We start from the raw sequence: 23963 nt of genomic DNA, 5'->3' as shown, positions 1-23963 counted from the left end.
ATGTACATTGTCTTTCCATTCTCATAGCACTCTCCAGAGAATTAAAGCATCTGAACATTCTCTCAACCACATCATGACTCAATATGAAGGTGAAGGGGGAGACTGAAAAGTGTTTGCTGTGAGTACACTGGACCTTGAAACATTCTGGAAAATGGAGATTTCATTTTAGTCATGCATTTTTATTTTTTTATTTTTTTATTCTTGGCTTATGGAAAAATGTAGTTTGAAATAACAGCAGTGCTATAATGTTGTTAATAGTGTACATAGGTATCTAGAAATATGCTATAATATGTAAGATTTTGCATCCAGATACTGAAATCTCACCAGAACTAGATCTCTTATATTTAGTTACCTCATGGTTTTTTGGAACTTTTTGGAACTTTAATTGAACGCCCTGCTTTGTTGTATTTACACTAGTTCTTCTGGACAATGATTATAAATAGGGATGTAACAATTCACCTCGCTTATGATTCGGGATACTAATCTGATGATACAATTTAGTCACGACTTTTTAACCAAATTTTTGGAAACAAATTTAAGGTGAAGAGCCTTTTCGTTTTCTTAAATGCTGCACAGTTTTGCCAAATAATATATTTTCTGACATAACTACATTGCTATTAAAAAAATATATATACTTTTTTAAAAAATAAAATGTCAGCATATCTCTGTTTTCTGGCATAAGCTGAGGTCTTTGCTAAATTACCTGTTGTCATTGTCCCCCGCTGAAAAAAACTCTTGAGACTGAGACGGCTTGTGTGGAAAGCCTTTCCTAAACCAAACAGCAGTGTGTACAGAGGTGGTCAATAGGCCCTCTGCTCCAGGGGACTGACCACTGGTAAAAAAATACATTATAAAATTACTAATTATATAGTAGGATAGAGACAGGAGTTGGACATGATCATGAAGGTGAATAATAAATATTACTTGTATATATAATTAGTGTATAAAATATTCATTTTTAAATATTCAATAATAATAAGCAAATTATTAAAATATACATAAACTCATTTAAAAATCACAGGGTAAAAATAATATAATCCCTGGTTCTGCAACAGAACAACTTTCTCTTTCAGTCTGAAAAACATCAGTCTGAAAAACACTTTCACTATGAAAACACAGATGCACCATGTTATCTCCGTAGCACTCGTTAAGCAAGCTGACCTGCTTCATCTGCTCCACATGGTTTGGCTTATTAATAGTTTTTTTTTTTTTTGCTTATAGACGTCTTTGATTTCAGTTTTTCACTGTGCTGTTTATGTTCATCATATTTGTTGTTCTGATAATGTAAGTAAACTTCATTTTGTAGTATTTGCACAGTTTGTGGTTTGTCTGTCGCACTTCACCACTTTTATTTTACTCAGCAGCCTCTGTCGGTAAAGTGAATTTGCGCCTGTAAACACACCAACTGCAAGCAATCTGCTACTGCCAGGGCATTTAGTAATAGTTAAGTGCTCATTATATCCGTGGTTGTCAGTTCCTGTCCTTGCACCACATTGCTCTCATTTAACCAGCTTTATTGATGATCTGTGTTTAGAACTGTGTTCATACAGTGTTCACTACTCCCTATACTTACCTAAGCACAGGAACTCTATACTCCACTTCAGAATGTTTGTTCATATATTTTGTAATTCACTGCTTTCAGCGTATGTAATATATTTTGCTGGGTTAACAACAAAAATGAAATTAAGTATTTGTGTGGGAAAATTGCATACACTGTCACGAACATGCGAAATTCACCTAAATCTCATCTACCCTTCAAGTTCAACTAATTCAACTAGAGTGGAAAATTTGGTTGAAGTGAAGAACATCCTGCGAGTAAACTAGAGCGATTGAGGCAGTACTCAGTGTTTGGTGTGAATTCAGCATTAGGCCTGTGCAAATGTTTTTATTGGTTGAGACTCATGGTGGTGTTCCTTATCCCACCCCTACTATAACCCATTGTTTGTCTGCGTGTGTATTAAGAGCCAATGAGCAGTGAAGTTTTGACTTAAAAAGAATAATATAAACGGTGTTAACGTGATGTATAATTGTTGGTGTTAAGTAATGCGTTAATGTGACAATAACACATTAACTTCATACATTCATTTTCTTTTTGGCTTAGTCCCTTTATTAATGTGGGGTCGCCACAGCGGAAATGAACCACCAACTTATCAAGCATATGTTTTACACAGCGGATGCCCTTCCAGCTGCAACCCATCACTGAGAAAATCACCCATACACTCCCATTCACACACATACACTATGGATTATTTAGCTTACCCAATTCACCTGTAGCGCATGTCTTTGGACTTGTGAGGGAAACCGAAGCACCCGGAAGAAACCCATGTGAATTCCAAATGCCAGCTGACCCAGCCAAGGCTCTAAAACCACCTTCTTTCTGTGAGGCAATATCTCTACCCATTGCACCACCGCGCAGCCCAATGTTAACTTTCACTTTTTAATACATAATCATGCCTTGATCAAGTACAGACATTGGCAGAACTGAACACATTTTACAAAATATTATATTTATCAGTAATGCCAAATGTATGACCAAATACTCCACAATGTCTGACATTTACACTTTCTATAATCTTTAATTACATGAAATCTGAGAAATCGTCACAGTTTAGAAAAAATTAAGTTAGAACTGTGAGATGTAAATTTAGAATCCTGAATCTGAAAAAACTAAATTCTAACTTTGTGTAGTTGAATTTTTGATTTGCAGGCTTGGCTTCTTCAAAGTTCAAGTTTTTTATTTCAAAATTGTGAGTTTCTCTTTCAATTCTGGCTTTTACTTTTTCTTTGAAAAAAAAAAAGAAGTCCTGTTTGCTTAATATAAAACTTAACAATTACGTTTTTAAAATTAAACACTTCTATCCTTCCAATGAAAACAAATTTTTGATTTGTTTAAACCGACGTCATACCATTTCATTCTTTCACACACCAAACTGAAATTGGAGTGAACCTTTTAGCAAAGGGTCTAGAAATCCTCTTTCTTTTTTTCCAGTTGTATTCTTTACCTCTTCATAAATACCTCTATCAATCAGCCTCTTTATCAAAGAAACACAGAGTCAATGATCAGCAGTGAAAACTATGCAGCAAACCACCCAGTCGTGGCATTGGAGTCATTTCCAGTGTTTACCTCCTGCTGTACACCATTAAAGGTAAATGACGAGGCCTCCCTCCAGATATACACTCCAATCATTGAGATTTAAAAGCTAGTGTGAGCTCGTCTGGCCCCTTCTTCCTGATCCTGACCCCTCTCTCCTGCTATTCTCCATTGGACTGGATGAGTTACACAGAGCAGGATTGGAGGTGGACGTGTGGGTGGGTCACTGGGGTTAAGGGGGTCTCTGTACTACTGCTAAAGTTTGATATTTAGCCAAAAAGACTCTCTGGAGGGAGCTTCCATTCTTGCTACTCCAAAACTTTTCTCCACATTTTGTACTTCTCTATTCTAACCCATATTTCTTGATTTTGTAAATGATATTCTTAAGTTAAGTACCATTTCTAAGTTTACCAGTTTTTCTTTTTAAGTTGATCATTTTCTATATTGGTAAGTAAGGCTGCACAATATTTTTACAAAAACTGATATTGCAGTATTTCGTTTGTCTGTGATGTATATTGCGATATGAATATAATTTCACAAGATTTTGTTTAACTCTATTTGGTATAATTTATATTTTTACATTGATTGGGATTATTTTGTAGAGCAGTATCTGCATAAAGTAGAATACAACAAAAACAACTACAATAGTACATTTAAAAAAAACATTCATTTTGTGATTTTCTGTAAAATCTAACAGTATTAAAGTACAGAAATTTAATAATAACAGATTAATAATACTGTATAGTGTTAAGTCTTCATTGTATAAATAATTAAATGCAATTAATTTTACATACCTTTATAATCTTGGTTAGGTTTGTTTAAATCATACACAGTTGCAGGTCTTAAAATCATCCATCTCTCGATTTTAGGGTTAAACTTTGTGATGACTCTAAAAAATCATATGCTCTGAACTGTAATGCTGATCAACTATAATTCTAACTTGACATTACGTGACTATTGCATGTGACTATTGCAGATTGACATATTGCAATCTCAATGCTAAACGATAGATTGTGCAGCCCTATTGATGAGCAGATTTAGTGGTTTGGGCGCCCTAGTCAATTCCAGGTGAGGGGCCCTATAGCATTGAAACTCAAAATTCTATCTTCTTAATGTAAAATTAAATGCAATAAATTCACAAATGAAAAAACAAGTTCACAAACTATGTACAATACAGTTAACTAGGCCTTTGTGTAATTATATTTTATTTAATAAAAACATTTCCTAGAGATGGGTTGCGGCTGGAAGGGCATCCGCTGCGTAAAAACTTGCTGGATAAGTTGGCGGTTCGTTCCACTGAGGCGACCCCGGATTAATAAAGGGACTAAGCCGACAAGAAAATGAATAAATGAAAAAAACATTTATATTCACAATCAATCAAACTAATCTTGTCACCATTTTTCATATGAGTTTAATAATTGCTGTTTGGGAATCTATTACTGCTCACTGTGCAATTTTATTTGAACTGAAGCTCTCTTAAACTCTCTTAGACTTTTGCAACTTTGTCCCAACATTGAACCTCCTAATTCCCTTGGGTCCTAAGCGGCTGCTGACTTCACTTTATTAGTTAAGTCCGCCCCTGCCTATTGATAACGATCTGGTAACACATCTTCTGAATTTTGAATTAAAATGTCATTCAGAGTTTTTTCCCCTCCATAAAATTTACATTTTTCCAAAATAACACAGTAATAATTTTTATTCGTGTGTGTGTGTGTGTGTGTGTGTGTGTGTGTGTGTGTGTGTGTGTGTGTGTGTGTGTGTGTGTGTGTGTGTGTGTGTGTGTGTGTGTGTGTGTGTGTGTGTGTGTGTGTGTGTGTGTGTGTGTGTGTGTGTGTGTGTGTGTGTGTGTGTGTGTGTGTGTGTGTGTGTGTGTGTGTGTGTGTGTGTGTGTGGGAAAATCAGGGATATTCTGCCGAAGACTGATTTATAATGCTCCTAAAGTTAAAACATTAATGTTATGTATCTAATGCTGAATAGAAATGTCTGAAAATGTTTCTCAAATTTGTTTTTCATTTATTTATAAAAAATTGTCAGAATGGATTAGATTCTGAAACATTCTGAGTGATTTCAATGACATTTGTGTCATGTTATAGAATTGTTGTTGTGTAGACTGAGAACTGACCTTTGCAGTCTTATATGTCTTAGCTGTTACTTAAAACTAAAAGTTCATTCTAATATGCATAAGAAACATTTCCTGTTTTCAATGTTTCAAAATGTTGTTCCGCATAATATGTTTGCATTTTGAAATATCAGTTGTTTGAAACCAATTTTGTAACCGCCCTTTCCTCCATTTTGACCCATTTTTCAAGCATCATCCCTTGGTTTTTCCTCTCGACACCACAATATCTTCTCTCTCTGTCCCCTTTCTGGCTGGATCTGAACACATAAGTTCTTGCGATGTGACACTTTACTGTCTGGCTTGTTAATACTTTGTCCTCATGCTGTGTGTCTGCTTTGGCTCTCATAGTCCTCTCTGGTTTTCTCATCTTGGAGAGACAGTGAAAAGGGTAACAAGAGACAACGAGGAAAGATATACAAGACAAAGGATGGTGGAGTGGGTACAGAAGTGAAGAATGGGGGGACAAAAAAAAAGACATTCTCCTGTGTTAAAAGAATAGTTCACACAAAAATGAAAATGTCTATTTGTTGAACACAAGATGATGTTGAACATGGAGACAGTATTTTGAAGAGTGATGTTAACTAGGGGTTATTGTTACATCTGTTGATTTAGTTATTTATTTTTCTTTGTTTTGTGGATAGTGTACAGTATGCGTTTCTAAATGTAGGAGGAGGTGGGGTCTGCATCAAAACCAGTAAGGGTCCTGATTATTAAACCTAGTAATTGGTACTCATTTACCCAGTGGTAAAATTGGTTTCTTTCCAGTTTATGTGCAAAGGCCCACCCAAGCACTAGCAGAAGCATTGAATTTCTTCGCACTGCTTTGTTATGATTTGTTTCTGATTTGTTTGATCTTCTGATCTGTTTAGAAAAATTTCCTTTAAAATGGATTTATTGAGTTTGTATATTCTGTGTGATGCCACTTTTTTGGGTCTGTTTTTAAATTAAGAGAGGTTAAGGAACTTGTAAATTCCACTTAAATTTTTTCCTATTTGTTTCAGTAATTCAGAAGGTTTACAAAATAGTTTAGTTTGTTGTTTGAGCTTAACTATGTCATTGTTTTGTACATAAATTTACTCCTTTGTTCAAATATTACATTTTATTTTATGTTATGATTGCTTAGTGGCTCTACCATAATTTGGGGTGCATCTGGGATCTGAACATGGAATCTGTATCAAAAAAATCAATAAGATAGACTCCTTTCCCATTTCCGGGTTCCTCAGTAGCGGAAGTCATCATAGTTGGAGCGCAGTGAATAGGAGACAACAACAAATCTTTTTTTTTCAATCTTATTTGCTCAAATAATCAAAGAAAAACTCCCCGATTATGTTATAAAGACGTTTGGAAAAGGAAATAAATATTGTGAGACTAACAACAACAGTCAGAGGAGAGAACAATGTCAAATTTGCTGTCCTGTCAAATAGATGCTGCATTAGAAATGCCTCGCACAAGTGGTTATTCGTTTTTTTTTTTTTTTGTCATTTGAAGCAAAGATGATATATTACATACAAAAATAGATGTTCATACATTTAAAAAAATAAAATAAAAAAATATTAAAAACTTTCAAGGATTTAAGATGCTGATGAATACTTCAAAATATAATAATAAACTGCATGCATACACAGTTGAAGACAAAATTATTAAATTCTTTTTTTCTTTTTTTTTTCTTCTTTTTTCTCCCAAATAATGTTTAACAGAGTAAGGTTTTTTTTCTTAGAGTAATACCTATAATATTTTTTTTTTCTAGAGAAAGTATTATTTGTTTTATTTCGGCTAAAATAAAATCGTTTTATAATGTTTTTAAAAAAACATTTTTGGTCAATACTTTTAGCCCAGTTTAAGGGCCGATCGCAATGAATGCGTTTTTACGTTCCAAAAACACGAGTTGCACAACACTGCCTTTTTTGTTGACAAGAAAGTGTAATGTGCTTTTTATGTCGCTAGGCAATGACTGAATCTGCTGTGTAATGTGCTCAAGTGTTGCTGTTAATATTGTTATCAGATATTATTATTATGTTATCAGAATATTATTTGTGAAGTCATATACTGTAGCTCCGCAAAACTCATAACAGCAATCACTACTCCGCCATCTTCAAAAGTCTTCGTAGTTGTCTTGACAACACAAACACTGCTGTCACCTCAACAGAAACCCCGCCTCTGCTTTCATTTGATTGGAGAAAGAGGCGTGATGACGTAACACGCTTTTTCAGCTCAGAGTTGGCTTTTTTCAATTGCGAGTGCGCAACAGCAAGAACGCAGGGCACAAAAGCAGCGCGCAAAACATTTGCGGACATTAGTAAATCACTAACAAAAGGCATCTCTCAAAGCAAAAAGCACACTCAACAAACCACTGTTATACAGTGAATTACCCTAACTTGCCTATTTAACCTAATTAACCCAGTTAAGACTTTAAATGTCACTGTAAGCTGAATACTAGTATCTTGAAAAATATCAAGTAAAATATTATTTACTGATGTCACTGGTCCGATCTCCGGCTGGGTCAGCTGGCATTTCTGTGTAGAGTTTGCATGTTGTCCACGTGTTTGCTTGGGTTTCCTCCAGGTTCTCCTGTTTCCCCCACAGTCCAAAGACATGCGCTATAGGTGAATTAAATAAGCTAAATTGGCCGTAGTGTATGTGTGTGAATGCAAAAGTGTGTGGGTGTTTCCAAGTGTTGGGTTATTGCTGGAAGGGCATCCGCTGCATAAAACATATGCTGGATAAGTTGGCGGTTCATTCCACTGTGGCGACCCCAGATTAATAAAAGGACTAAGCTGAAAAGAAAATGAATGAATGAATATTATGTACTTTCGTCATGGCAAATATATAAAAAATATAAAATTAGAAATGAGTTTTTAAATCTATTGTTTATAAATGTGTTGAAAACAATCTTAGAAATTGGAGGAAACATACAGGGGGGCTAATCATTTAGGAGTGGTAATAATTCTGACTTCAGCTGTATATATACACTATTGAAGTCAATGACTGATGGTTTCTAACATCTTATGAATATCTTGTGTGTTAAACAAAAGAAAGAAACTCTTACAGGTTTGGAAAAAGTGGAAGTTGAATAAATGATGACAGAATTGTCATTTTTGGGAGAACTACCCCTTTAACTACATGACTTCATGTCTGAGATGTAGACTCTTTCAGGTCTGTGTAACCTTGAGCTGCTCCTCTTCATTAAAATGAGAACAACGAGACGTCAGAGCATCGCACCCTAGTGAAGCTATATTAGATATGTAGATATGAATTAACCAGTTATGTCACCTGAATCATGCAATTTAAATTGAGCCGTTTGGAGGTCAAAGGTTAATTAACTTCAATTGGTTATCAGCACTTTTGCGGAGTTGAAACATGGTTCAGGAGCCTGTCTTCTAAAAACGTAATGACAACAGGAACACATGAGTAATTCTGAAGCATTATGCTGACAATATTTGGACAATACACAGCGGGAAACACTGACGGTGTAAAGACAGGCTGATGAAACGCATTGACTCCTACAGCTACGCCTGAGCTGTTTGGGGAAATCATTGAGATTGTTTAGGGAATGTATCGACAGTGTTTGCAGAACAATTTGGCAGAGTCTTGAGAATGTCGAGGTGACCGGAGGGCTACTAAGGAAAGGCACCCCATGTTTTCTTAAACTCTCCCTCACTGCTCTCAGTGGAGCCCCTTCACCTCTAACATCAGGGTAATTACATGACCAGAACAACCACACTCATAGTTGAGTGGGTGTCAGAAGCTAAATCAATATGCCATTTTTAAGGCAAATAAAAGAAATATTTGTTATATTTTTTTAATTACAAAATCAGCATTGTAAATTTATAATATTATATTAAACAATGTCTTATAATGAAGTCTATATTTATTAAACATTATGTACAGTTGAAGTCAGAATTATTAGCCCCCCTTTTAGTTCTTTTTTTCTTTTTAAAATATTTTCCAAATGATGTTTAACAGAGCAAGCACATTTTCACAGTATGTCTGATAGTATTTTTTCTTCTGGAGAAAGTCTTAGTTGTTTTATTTTGGCTAGACAAACATTTTAAGGTCAAAATGATTAGCCCCTTTAGGATAGATTTTTTTAAATAGTCCACAGAACAAACTGTTATTAATTAACTATTATTATTTATTAATACCCTGCCTAATTACCCTAACCTGATTGGGGGAAAATAAACAGGGGGGTTAATAATTTCAACTTCAGTTGTATATAGGCTTTGAACTTTCTATTAATTGAAGAATCCAGAAGAAAGAATATACAATTATCCAAAAATTTAAAAAAATTATAATTACTGAAATTACTGTTTTAGGGCAGCAAGTAGGATATGACATATTTTCTGAAGGAGAATGTAAATGCGATGTAGAAAATACTTTTTAATATATCATTTTCAATATGTAAAATAGAAAATAATTATTACATTAAAATAATTTTTCACATTAGAAATCTTTCTTCCTTTAGTGTTATTAACTAAATGAATGCAGCTTTGGGGAGCAAAATGGGCAATCTTCACAAAGGATGATTACTGATAAATGTACAAATGTGGAAATCATTTGAAATATAAAACAAAAATGGAGTTAATGTTACTATTATAATGATAAAGACACAAAAGAACAACACTTTTTGAATCACAATTTAGAAAAAAAAATTTTAACCAGTTGATGAACAATAAAAATGTTGACAGCCAATCAGAATCCTTTTTGCATTAACAAGCTTCAGTCATTTAAAGTGGCACATGACAGTGCATGCATATAATAAATAGAAAATTATTGATCTTTTGGGTGGACAGATTTTTTTTTTTTTGTTACTAAGGTCTAAGAGACGTCTTTCATTCATTCATTTTCTTTCAGCTTAGTCCCTGATATATTCACTTACAGTATACAGCATGTCTTTGGACTTTGGGGGAAACCCTCATAAACACATGGAGAACATCTAAACTCCAAACAGAAATGCCTCCTAGCCCAGCCGGTGTCCTGACTTTTTTTTACCTGATTATGCTACCAACACTGTATTTGAATGGTTCTGAAGTTTAGTTTAGGGTTTAGCTAGGTTAGGGCAATATTACAGCTTTACGCTACTCCACATTAAAAATTTACTCTGGCATATTGCATCATCAAAATGTGCTATCAACATTTTAAGAGGGAACTAGGATAATCTGACAAGGTAGGACAAATTGACAGAACACCGAGACTCAAACCTGTGACCTTCTTGTTGTAAGGCGACAGTGCTAACCACTGAGCCACTCTTTTCTTTCTTAAACTTTTTTTTTTTACTTTCCCAACCTCAAAATTTGAAATGATAGTGTCTAGTTTTTACTAACAATTTTCATTTGTATTTCTCCCCATCTAGTTGGAGGAAGCATTTGCACAATGGAAATGCTCAGAGGCTTGATTAGGAGACTGCAGGACTGTGTCTTGTCAAACCTGTGAGAAATAAATGCATATACGATTCAAGACTGCTTTCCAGACTTCCACAGCATCATCATCATTGGGAACAGTGTTGGCTGGCTAAGACTGTCTCTCCTCAGACTTTGACATGGCAATGCAGAAGGAAACTGTGACCGTCGCAATCATCATTAACCAACAAATATCCTGCAGGTTATGCACACACATACAAACTGACACACAGAGCAAGCCTCGGCACAAATTGTTAGTTTAGCAGGCTCCTCAATTTTTGACATTACACATACTTTGCACAAATTAGCCACTGTAGACTCATAGGATAATTGCAGTGGGTTTTGTGTGTATGTGAGGGGGTTTTACAAGGAGAGGACGACTTACGAGGGAAATGCCACATGTTCTCACTTTTCAAAAGATTTATAAATCTAACAGAAAGCTCATTTTGAGAAAGTTAAACTGCAAAATGTGTTTTTATGAGTGTTGGGTTTAGGGATATTGTTGGAGAAAGAAAATAGAAAATAGATGTTGTACAGTATAAAAATTCCTTATTCCCAAGCAATGTCCCCACAATTCACAAAAACAAACAAACATGTCAGTGTTTTGACTCCTAAAAACTGCTTGAAAGTCTTGCTTGTGACGAGTATAAAGAATGGGAATCTACACCATGGCTAGTTTTGCATGTTTTATGACACGCTCAAGAGCACACAATGTAAACCACTGCAAATCCCCAGAGAAGAAGTCAACCATTTTATAGTAATGCTTTTTTAAACTTACAAACGTTCAGAATATGTATAAATGTGTAAATATATTTTGTTCAATTAAAAGGGGGACTAGAGAACCAAGCACAGATGCAAAGGCAGTGGACCAAATAAATTAATGAGCCTATGCATTGGTGACAGGGTATCAATGGGTTGCTACAATAAAACCTTTCTATGTAATTTTTTCTTTCGTTTTGGTGTAAATGCTTGGTTTATTGCAAGTCGGTGTATACTGTATATTATACAACAAACAGAGATTAATGGGACCCAGTCTCAAATTCCCAGAATGCAATGCCACATTAACTAAAACATAAGTTGTAATATGATTTTTTTTTTTTGTTTACCACTTGACCATGCAGGCAAATCTCATGAAGAAATGCAACTTTTTGATGTATTGTCTGAAAAATCTCTTATTCATTCAAATTCATATGAAAATGTAAAATGTTTAAAAGGAGGCATGGTCCCAAACCCCATTCATAAACCCAACGGTCATTAGAGGATGAGCAAATCCTCCCAATATGTACTAATAAACAAATGAATACACTAATTAGCCACTACTGTAAATCAAAAGTGAATGGATCAGGGTTTGCAGTGAGGTTGCTTAGAACAGACCATCCCAATCAAGGGGATAGTTAAGCCAGAATTTGTTTTAAATTAAGATGTAAAGTATGTGACTTTTCTTTTAGTAAATCATTAAAGAAGATGTTTTTCCATGGCAACTGGTATTTTTGCAAGTAAAAAAAGACAAAACAAAAGTATTATAGAGTATGCCTACTGAATAGAGGCCTACAGTACATTGAGATCCAATGAACAAAAATGTATAACACTATTAGCGTTAATTTTCGACAGCCTCTGAAAATGGTCTGGGGTGATGTTCTGTTTACAGTTTTTTTTAGACAACTATAAATTACTTTTTTTTTTTTTTCAAAAGGTTACACAGAAAAAAAACAAATACTTTTTGATGTATATAGTACCATCTTATAATATTGTATGAATCTGGGTTTGCTAACTTATTCAGAGTTTCACTTTCTCCAGCTGTGACTGAACTGAGCAAACCGTTTCAGCTCTTATGATGCGTCAGTGATATGAATGAATGGGAAAAAGGAACGCTTTTGTGGTTTTTCATAGTTTATATAAAAATAGAAGACAGAGACTACTTTATTCACTTCGAGTTTTACTTTTGGGATGAGAAGGGTGCGCAATGTATTTGAGAACCATGAGGGAGACGCGCGATTACTGGAAGATTATCACTCGTTTGGGGGCATCCGGGAGTCTCTATGAATTTGCGAGAGACTCCTGAAACTTTCGAGAGACTTGGAATGTCTGGAATGTCCTCCCGCCCTACTTATAATTCTCTCTTTACAATGGCATTTATGCCTATTATATATCCATTAAAACACTGTGATATAGCCAGGCTCGGATCGTATCGCTTTTTCACTACAAACAATCCGCTCCAGAGTCCGTTTCAATCGAGCTGAGACCACCTTATTTAGGTGATCTCGGACAGATTGTTTTGGCACGGATCCAAGCGCGGTTGCTGGATTCACATATGCCAAACGAACCGCGCTAACTAGGCAAACGAGACAGGTTCCGAAACAAAAGTCTAGGTGTGAAAGCACCCTCAGACTCCTCTTTCTCCCAATGAAACGGGAGGGAGCCCCGGGCTCAAGAATCTTCTGAACTCAGGGCTCTCTCCCGAAAAGCATGCCAAACACTTTTATTATCAATCATAAGCTGAGTGTGAACTCTTGAAACTAATCTAAAATTATTGTATGTGATATTCAATGATGTAAAAAACAGTAAATTGTAACATTTAAAGCTTTCCACAGCACAAATACAAATAAACAATTTCCAAATCCATTTCACCATGATATGATATGATCAAAATGATAAATATTCTTACTGTCAACCTTCACAAGCTTCAGTATTGCACTCTAAATACCAAACTGTGGCTTTGAGTTTTGTGCCTGACTGGTTTCTGCATGACCCGGTCTCTCTCCTTAACACTATGATGTGCACATACCTCAAGGGTGTATGAACCTCCCCATAACAATATTTAACCCTAACAGGTTGTCATCAGCTCAGAACTTTTAAAGCGTGTCACCCATGAGATGACTCATGTAACACACCATCAGCGCAAACACAACATAAAAGAGGCTTTTGCTCCTGACGGAAGCCTGGAAGCACTAAAGCAGTAAATCCTGGCCTGCGTGTAGAAATCCCTTTCTAAAGTGAGGTGCTGTGAAGCACATGCGAGAGCGTTCGCGTTTAATTAGGGTTGGAGAGGCAGATGCTGCGCACATCACTATCTGATCTGACTGAAGGGAAAATAAAGTCATAAGAGCCACATGAAATCTGTGCCCACAGAATTTCCACTCAATTCCAGTTTTTCACTCTTTCAGGCACATGGTGCTTATTTTTTCCAAAGTAATTTGGCTAATTTGATTTAAGTCAGGTCACTTGCTTCAAAGCAAAATAAAGTGTGACTATTTTTTTTTTTTTTTTCGTTTAATTTCAGCTTTTATCTGCTAGTTGAGATTTTGGATCGCATAATTTAACAAATAATTTCTTTAATTATCCGGAAACAGGCTTCCCTTTCACAATTAATAAATGTATTACTAAGAGTGTGACTCCAAATTTCTACAAATCTTTACAGAAAATTAGCACAAACCATGCCAGTTGATAAGTTGATGACATTTTAAAGCCAGTAATAGCTAATGTATTATCCGTAAGGACACTGTTAAAAATAATAATACAACACTTTTGTTTTTGTTCCCATTTTCAATGAGCTGACCCATACAAAAGGTCTATTTCTCTTAAACATTGTTTACACACATTTGTCTAAATCTGTATTGAGCAAGCTCCTTTACAAAGATAATACATCCACCTCACGTGTGTGTCTTATCAAGATGCTGATTATACAGAATGATTATTGCACAGGTGAGCCTTAGGCTGGTCACAGTAACCAAATGTTGCAAAAAGGCTATTTTGTGAAAACAGTGACTTTGTGCACCTACAGTATTAATGGATGTATTAGATGTTCAGTCTGTAGGTATGCACTAGTACTTGATGACTACAAACCACTGATCTGCATGACATGTTTAATAGAGAAGCATTTTAAACAAATTTTCATTCATCTATGTGAACTGGAATAGATTTAACAACATTGTCATCAGTAGGGTGAACTTCAGTTATGCAAGAATTATTGCACAGCATAATGCAATCACGTTAAGACTGTTGTTCGTACATGCTTTTTCCATCTGCAGAACATCAGAATCAGAAATATTGTTTCAAAGGAAGAGATGGAAATGCTTGTCCATGCATTTATCTCTTCACATTTGGACTACTGTAATGTTCTGTACGCTTGTCTGAACAAATCTTCTATAGAGCGTTTGCAAGTGGTGCAGAATGCAGCTATGAGGCTTTTAACCAACACCTGTAAGAGGTTGCACATTACGGTGCTTAATGCTCTTCATTGGCTTCCTATTAGTTTTTGAGTAAATGTTTAGATTCTGGTAATTACATATAGATCTCAGCATGGTCAGGTCCCCCTTTATATTCAAGATCTTTTACATAGTTACTCCTGCGGCCGGTCTCTGAGGTCCTCTTGCAAACACCTTGTAGCCAGAACACATCTTAAAACTCAAGGTGCCTTCTGTGTTGTGGCCCCAAGGCTCTGGAACTCTCTCCCCCAGCACTGATAACTCTGGGATCAGTTTTACTTAAAACCTAAAAAAAACATTAATGACTTTAGCTTTTAATTAACAGTACGGTGAGCTGGCTTTACATTGGTGTTTCTGTTCTTGCATTTTTAATAGTTTTATTATGGTTTCTTTGTTGGTATCTTTTACATGTTTTGTGGTTTTCTTTTCTTGTAAAGCACTTTTTGTCTGTAATAGCTGCTATATAAATAAACCTTAACTTACTTTATTTTCTTACTCCAAGGTTAATAAATGTTTAAACGTGTGAAACAGCTAATTTACTTAACCAAATTGGCAACAATTGCAACCTTATTGTTGTATTTTGATCAATTTAATCATATGATATTTTTTTCTTCAGATTTGTCCTGCATTGTCTGTGAACACATCATCGTCTAACTGAAGGATGAGTAGATACTAGCTGGAGATCTTGACTCAGTGTCCCTATTTGGCGTCTGGCCAACAAGAACAAGAAAAAAAAGATTGAACCCCAGAGACCTGCCCTTCAAGTTACCATTCCTCCAAGGCTTGCCCTTCTCAGCTTGTGTCTGGCATCTGCAGACGCCTGAGGTACGGAAAAGAGGTACAAATCGAGAGCTTTTCTTTGATCAAGCCTCCGTTTTTAGCGAGCATGGCAGCGTTTGTGATCTGAGGAAACATCAGCGCTGTCTTCGGTGACTTTAAGTGCTTTTCCATGGTGCCATAGCGGGATATCACTGTTTCAGAGCTCTGTTTTTTCTCCATGTCATGGGTTCCTCATTCCTTCCAGGTCTCATTCTCTGTTCTCTATTTTCCTCTCTATCTTTTCCCCCCACTAAATTACAAGAGCGGTGGCAGCGTCGGGCCTATTAGGTCCTAAACTTTTAACCAATGACCGTGTTAGACAAACAGCCCGACACCACAAGGCACACATGCTGGAGAGAAACAGAGTGGCACATCTGTGTGTGTTCATCCAGACAGGAGGGCAGGGGAGAAAGGGAGAGAAAGAACCCGAGAGCCTGTGATGTTTGCCCGCAGAGTTTATAAAACAGAAGTCAAGCTGTATTAAAACACCCGGCACATTACTGCCATAGACTGTGCCAAACCCTGACAGCCTCCCCAGACCGCACTTTCAAAATAATAATTACACCGCGAAGGAGAGAGAGAGAAAGAGGAAAGAGCATTAAGATCTGCGCTTCAGCTCAAACATGCCTTTGAAATGGTAGACGCACCAGTTATCAGCAGGAGAGGGGAGGTGTGGGTGTACGATCGGACGCTGGGGAGCCGTCTTTGGTTAAAGAGCCGGGAAAACCAAGGCATATGTAGTGTGGATTAAGATGATGATTTGGGGGATGGGGGGATATAAAAAGTCAGAAGACTGAAAATAATGAACGAATCTAATAAACATAGAACTTACCTAAATCTTTTGCATGAAAGCAGTTGGCTGATCGTTCCTTTTAGACATTCTTTTGAATATGAGAAACTGCAACTACATCAAATGATTGTATATATTAGTAGCAATAGTTGTATAATAGTTGTAGATTAGTAGTCTGTCTGTTTATTATACAGTATAATGCTTTATTTTGTTGGTCCATTGCCATAATCTACTGTCTAAAAGTAAATATGTAAGTATGTCAACTTATTCCGCTAACCCTAAATGGTCCACCAGAAGTCAAACAGCTTATAATCAAGTAGATTAGGGAAATTACAAATATGTGAATGTTAACAATTAAACATCATAAGAGTACTATGAAAATATAGTTCTCAACATTTATATAACTTTCTCAAAATGTTAAAGAGTCTTTATACCAGATGTGTCAAAATGTGGCCAGAAAATGCATGTAATCTGAACTCAAGGATAATTCAAACAACAATAAAAGAAAATAAAGCAAGCATAATTTTTTTCAAATAAAATTGTATATTTGCTGCAATATATTATTTGGAAAGTAGAAGTGCTGGTTGGCTATAGTGATGCCTGAAATAATATTGGGTCTCACTAATATTGATGGTCCTTTTGTTGAATTTAAGTTACATTGCATCCACATGCCAACCAATTCTTATTAAATTATAAGTTGACTGTTAGGGTTGGGGTTAGAGTTAGGGTTAGTTTAAGTTGACATGTACTTGCAAAGTTTCTTATAGTCGGTTAAAAGTCTGTTGAAGGAGCAGTATCAACAGATATTGAGCAGACAGTCTACTAATTCTCACATGGACCAAAAGTGTTTCCAAATATTGTAATTGTTTTAACAATGTTTTGTTGGGGATGGGGTTTTATTTTTGCGCTCCTCCTCTTCTCTTTCACTCACAGCAAAATAATGGTCTTAGGACATGGCTAACCATATATTGCCCTAAATGCCATTCCAGAGTGTGAGCAAATGGTCAGATTTTGTGCAAATTCAAAGTTTGCACAGTTTATTTTGCTAGTGCACATTATTATTTTTTAGGTGAACAATTTATCCATTCAAGTTAATCCACTCAAAGAAAAATAAGTTTGGTAATCTTACATTAGTGTGACCATTTGCTTTGACATTTGGAGTGCCTGTTCTTCTTTGATGACATCAGTTTGATGGTGTCACAAGGGAGACGCTGACAACTGAGTTGCAGACCTAAATGCTTGATTTATTATAAAGAGAATGGTCAGGCAGCCAATGATCACAATCAGGAGCAAACAGTAACATGCAGGCAAATCAAGAAGAAAGGTCAATAAGCAGGCGAGTGGTCGATCCAGGCGGCTAACAACACAAACAATTAAACAAACAAACAAAGCTAAGGTCGACAATGGAAAGACAGGGCTAGGAAAACTTGTCGGAATTTTAACTAGACAGATAAACAAGACTCAGCCTAGAGATGTGTGTGCGCTGTATTTTAACTCCATCTAATCAGTTCATTAGTTGCTCCCAGCCGTGAGTGTGTGTAATCAACTGAATGAAGAACAGGTGCAAGTGAGCGGTGCATGACTGGATATGTAATTCATGTTATGGTGAATCACTATTGCGTTAGTGATCTGCACAGGCTGGATCACTGGTGACCATGACAGACGACGTATGCGTCAATAAACATAACCCTTCTTACCATTAGTTTGCTGTGAGAGAATGAATAGTTAAATTGACATGCAAGTGTAGTTCAAATAAATACCCCTTTATCAACCATAGGCTGTTAAACAAACAGAAACAGTTGGACGTGATGATATCAGTAATATGCAAATTGACATATGGTGTAATTTACAACTTTTCGGGTAGAGCTTAGTGTCTTTGCATTGAAAATAGTTGGCAACACTGGTATGATCTGGCTTGAGTTAAGTTATGAGCTCCTAAGACACTGATGTTTTTAATGTGCACTACATCACTTAAACCCTACTATTTGGGTCTTCATTTTGACAGATTTGGCAAGTACTTTTGGGCAAAAAAGTCAGTTTGTGATGTTGCTTGTCTGTGCAAACTGGCATGAGAAGAAGTCCAAATGTTCCTATGTGTTCATCCGTCTTCCCAAATGGATGTAAATATTTAATTTATGATGATACAATTTCCTCAAAGACATGATTTGAGGTTGCTTGATCAGCTTATTCCATCTGATCTCTAAAGTTCTGGTAAAAGTTCTCCTTGATGTAGTCTGTGGAATTGGGGTTTTGTGGAAGGCCGATGAAAAACATTAAAGAAACAAACAATGCCCAGAAAACCCTCTCCAGTATGTGCTACTATCACAAAGAGCTATTATTGGTTGTTTAACCATGAATCCATATATTCATAAATCTCCTTTTAACATCTATATTTGAGAATCAGACTCATGCTCCAAAGAAAGCACAGGCACACAGCAGCTTGACAAGCGCACACATCACACGAAAGCCACAATTGTAGGTTTGAAAGCAGACCAGGCCGGAGCGCTGATATTCATTGTTACAGAGAAAACATTTTGTCGTATCTGATGTTGTTTTCTCAGCATAGGGAGAAAGTTTAGTGCAGAAATAATTGACTTTATTGCCCCCATTTTATAGTGTGGCTCTTTTACGAACACCCTGTGCGGTGATTTGTAATGTGTTTACCTTTCGTTGTGCCCTGTGGAAGTGCTGGCTTGGGTTCGAGATCTCAAGTTTGTGTTTGTTGTATATACTGTGGACATGAAAGTTATGACTGTTATTTTAGAGCAAGAAAAACTGCAGAAAGATGAAGGACAGGTTCTTAAAGCGTATGTAAAATCTAAAGGGAAATTCTGAGGAATTTTTTGTTTCTCCATTTTTACCCTTTTCCCCGCTGTAAAAAAATATCCGTAAATTAGCAGTTTGCCATATTTAATGTTATTCTTTTTTATTTTCCCTCATTTATTTATGCTTTTGAAATGCATTATAGGACATTCATCTTTTATCCAACAATTTTTAACCTTTAAAATAAAAAAGAAGTAAATTTTATTCATATTTTTAATAGTTTAAATTTAAATTTCTTCTTTTATCTGCCACTTGTGATTTTGGATCGCAAAATGTGACAAATATTTTGTTTAAAATGTTTCCGTAATTATCCTGAAAGTGTAAGTGTATTACTAAGAGTGTGACTACAAATATTTACAGAAAATTATCCTAAAACATGCCAGTTGATAATGCCCTTTTGAAGTCAGTAATGGGTAAGGTATTATCTGTAAAGACACTGTTTAAAACTATAAACACGACACTTTTATTTTTGCTCCCTCTTTTTTTATGATCTGACCTACACAAAAGGACCAATTTTCTCAAATATTGTTCACACGTTTGTGTAAGTGATTAATTTTTCTTTGCTGAGATAATACATCCACCTCACTTGTGCCATATCAAGATGCTCATTAGACCAAATGATTATTGCACAGGTGAGCCTTAGGCTGGTCACACCTGTGCAATAATAACAACTTTCACTTTTTAGTCTCTCTATTTTTACCCGTTTCCCCACTGTAAAAAATATGTATAAATTAGTATATATTATCATAAATTAGGAGGTGACACGGTGGCGCAGTAGGTAGTGCTGTCGCCTCACAGCAAGAAGGTCACTGGTTCGAGCCTCAGCTGGGTCAGTTGGCATTTCTGTGTGGAGTTTGCATGTTCTCCCCGCCCTTGCGTGGGTTTCCTCCGGGTGCTCTGGTTTCCCCCACAGTCCAAAGACATGCGGTACAGGAGAATTGGATGGACTAAATTGTCCGTAGTGTATGAGTGTGTATGGGTGTTTCCCAGGGATGGGTTGCATTTAGAAGGGCATCTGCTGCGTAAAGCATATGCTTAATAAGTTGGCACTTCATACCGCTCTGGCGACCCCAGATTATAAAGGGACTAAACCAAAAAGAAAATAAATGAATGAATGAAATTTAAATCTACTTTTATTTTAGAAGAAATAAAAACAAATAAGACTTTCTCCAGAAGATAAAATATTGTCAGACATACTGTGACAATTTTCTTTCTCTGTTAAACATAAATTAGGACATATTTAAAAAAGAAAAAAAAATCAAAGGGGGGCTAATAATTCTGACTTCAACTGTATATTATAAAAATGGTAAGACTTTATTTTGATGGTCTTTATTGCACATTTTGTTGACTAAGTTGCATTCAAACTGCATGCCAATTACTTCTCATTTGAGTATTGAGTCTGCTTAATCCTCCCCATGTTTGCTTGGGTTTCCTCCAGGTGCTCCCCCACAGTCCAAAGATGTGTGCTATGAATAGATTAATTGAATAAACTAAATTGGCTGCAGTGTAGGGGGGTGTGGTGCACAAAGTAAAGCGGGGTAAAGTGTAAGACAGAGTTTTAAGGTTTTGCTCAGAGTTAACCATGGCATGGCTCCGAGGTTTTCACCATAGTGTCGGCAGATGTCTTCCTGCCAATTATTGAAAAAGTTAGACAAAATTTGGATGAAAAACACAGAAGAAACCATTTTTGCAGCATAAAAGTATTTTTTATTACAGTCATTCATTTTCTTTTCGGCTTAGTCCGTTTATTAATCTAGGGTCGCCACAGCGAAATGATTGGCCAAATTATTCAGCATATGTTTAATGCAGCGGATACCCTTCCAGCTGCAACTCATCACTGGGAAACACCCATGCACACTCATTCACACTTATACACTATGGACAATTTTTAGCTTACCTAATTCACCTATAACGCATGTCTTTGGAATTGTGGGGGAAACCGGAGCACCCGGAGTTATTACAGTCAATATTTTTTTATTTTAAAAAAATCTGTGAAAGTATGCAAGTAAAGTCTTATGTTGTTGTGATTACTGTCTCCTAGGCTAGTAGATGGAACCATTTTAAAAGATATAATAAGCACACAGTAACTGCAAGCCAGTTTTGAGGAAAACAGGACACAGCGGGGTTCTGTAACAGGGTGTTACAAATAAGCCACACATTGTTGGACACCAATTAAATGAACAAAACAAATTTTCAATTTTGAGTGTAATGTTGAGAATTTTTTTTAAATAAAAATTTTTTTTAATAGAAAATATTTTTAATGTATTGTTTTTTTTATTGCCAATACTGCAAATAAATGCTTTAATAATGGCTAATAATGCAAATAAATCCAAATGTGTTTTTCCAACAGATAAATAAATCAACACGAGTTATGTAAAACATACAATTGACATAAAAAACAAACATAAAATTGAGTTAAATTCTGAGAAAGTATAGTATTTAAAGTAAACTGAATTAAAATTAATTGTGTGAAATCTGGCTTTTTGTGCACATGTAACACCAAAGCCTCTGTCTGCTACAACTTGTCCGGCAGGTAGGGTAAATAGTAAAATTTTTACTCCTGGCACTTTTGGCAATACTGCACAGAAACCATTAGTCTGGCAGTCATACAACCAGTGCTCAATTGTAGGAGAAAAATATGGTTTGTCTAACCCCTTTACTTTGTTCATTATTTGGCCAAAACCAAAATGTGTTACTTTGTGCCCCCCCAGTGTGTATGGATGCTTTCTAGCACTATGTAGCAGCTGGAACGGCATCCACTGCATAAAACATATGCTGGATAAGTTGGTGGTTCATTCCGTTGTGGCAACCCCTGATGAATAAAGGGACCAAGCCAAAGGAAAATGAATGAAGGAATGTCTGCTTAATATCTGCTGTTACTGCTTTTTCGACAGACTACTTCACCCATTTAACTACTTAATAAACTTAGCAAGTACATGTCAACTTACACTAACCCTAACCCCAACCTAACAGTCTACTTATAATTTAATGGGAATTAGTTGGCATGTAGATGCAATGTAACTTAAATTCAGCAAAGCACGATAAAGAGACCATCAAGATAAAATGAAACCAAAAAACTAAATAAAAAAAAAATGATATTAAATACTGCAATAGTAATAAACCAATTAAAAACTAATTGTATAACTTTTATTACTGAAACAATATTTTAAAAATATATATATTGTGGGGTTCAGTTATTAGCTTTTGGTGTTTTTTTTTTTTTTTTTTTGGAAAAGGTAACTTTTTTTATTTAAGAACCTTAGAAAAAAAAATGCATGCATGTGAGCAAACATTATAGCCAATATGAATAAAAAATAATAACAGGTGCAGAGACATACTTGGTCAGTAAATTTCTCCAACCCCGCCTGTTTAACAACCTGTTATTGCAATATGAATTTCTGTCATAAATCAACAAGCCAGTCTCCTTAAACCATCCTAGCCATTTTGACAGTCCTGGAGCTTTTCTCGTGCTAAACTACGAAGAGGTGAGCGCAATGCAGCCGCGAATCCCATCACACAACGCTTCATAAACACACTGATGCACCAAGGCCTTTCTCCGTCTGCTCCTGAAAATGAAGCGAGGTTGACTTTGGCATTGAATTGCCTCAATGTGTCTGCCTGTCTGGCCTATCAAACCATTGTAAGGCTTTAAGCATTTTCGCTTTTGGCTCGCGCACGCACACACATTAACACACGCTCGCAAACTTGTACAGCTGCCTGTGCAAACACCCTATAAAACGGGCTATTATTCATAATGAGCAAATAACGGTAGCATTTAGAATTGAGTCTGGGATGAGATGTAGCTGATTTGTTCACGCCGAAAGATTGCAAGTTCAATTTTGGATGATGTGGAGTTTGCGTACTGTCAAATCTTCATTGCTTATGACAGGTCATCCGCTTTCTTGTTCTTCTCAAGTCAATCTCACTGTTATAGAGCTTTATCTGCAGTTTTGAATCTGCTCACATGAACAAGGAAACAGCTGGGAAGAGTAGCATGGTGGGCCTTTCTTCATATTAGTCTATCTCACTCCATCTACTCCTGCTGATTTTTCCTTTTTACGACTATCTGACAGATTTTGCAGGTGTTCGTTACTGTGACCAAAGTCGCTCACGCTCCAGGCTGCTCGTAGAGTTTAACGGAGTTGTTGAACTGTGCTGAACTGCTGTTGACTTCCATCCCTGTGTGGTAATGGGAATGTCCGCTGTTGAAGCTGGAGGTCCAGGTACAGTACTTTACTGCACAAATTCTGATTCTCTTTGGCTATAAATCTGTAGTGCGCTCTCGTAGATATATAAATGATGATATTTTATGTCATTCAACATGATTTGTGAATCAGGTGACGTGGTTGCACTGTTAGAAATCATATCGACTCTTTATATTGCGTGTAACTTTGAGAAGAAGATGAGCTCCGTATGTTGGAAAACCATAAACGGTTTAACTACAACTAGTAAGACATTTTTCTTACACTAACTCATTTCTTTAATTCAGGAGGCCTTTCATATGCTTTTAAAGTTTTGATGCTGTTATTTTCTGGTCTAGCTGGTTTTTGCTGGTTCTTTGATGGTACTGTTTCTTGCTGGTCCTAACCAGCATATCACCAGCAAAGAGCTAGCTTAAGCCAGCATCAAAACCTACAGTTCTTTGCCAGCATATGCAGTTTTTTTTTTTTAAGTTATTAACCCTCCTAGAGTCATGTGGGCAGATGGTTGCACTTTATTG

At 36.1% G+C, this 23963-nt stretch overlaps 2 protein-coding genes across 14 annotated transcripts in view; both read left to right on the top strand.

Annotated features, from left to right (window-relative positions):
* Positions 1–11559, top strand: part of mpp7a (MAGUK p55 scaffold protein 7a) — a 207739-nt gene extending 196180 nt beyond the window's left edge. For both annotated transcript variants that reach the window (XR_012387476.1, XM_073917350.1), the window contains one exon: positions 10561–11559. Coding sequence is in view for 1 of the 2 variants with exons in the window: in XM_073917350.1 (XP_073773451.1) it covers positions 10561–10602 (42 nt within the window). In the remaining variant the exon portion in view is untranslated. The remainder of the gene's footprint in view (positions 1–10560) is intronic.
* Positions 10561–23963, top strand: part of odad2 (outer dynein arm docking complex subunit 2) — a 126549-nt gene continuing 113146 nt past the window's right edge. For 2 of the 12 annotated variants that reach the window (XM_073918467.1, XM_073918458.1), the window contains exons 1-3: positions 11711–14595; positions 14970–15636; positions 23317–23466. The gene's annotated coding sequence lies outside the window, so the exon portion shown is untranslated. Of the gene's footprint in view, positions 14596–14969; positions 15650–23316; positions 23467–23963 lie in introns of those variants that run through there. The other 10 variants (XM_073918466.1, XM_073918457.1, XM_073918456.1 and 7 more) reach the window with 9 other exon arrangements.

Source organism: Danio rerio, chromosome 12, assembly GCF_049306965.1.
Source record: "Danio rerio strain Tuebingen ecotype United States chromosome 12, GRCz12tu, whole genome shotgun sequence".
NCBI lineage: Eukaryota > Metazoa > Chordata > Actinopteri > Cypriniformes > Danionidae > Danio > Danio rerio.
This window is presented reverse-complemented; position numbering and strand designations above follow the sequence as displayed.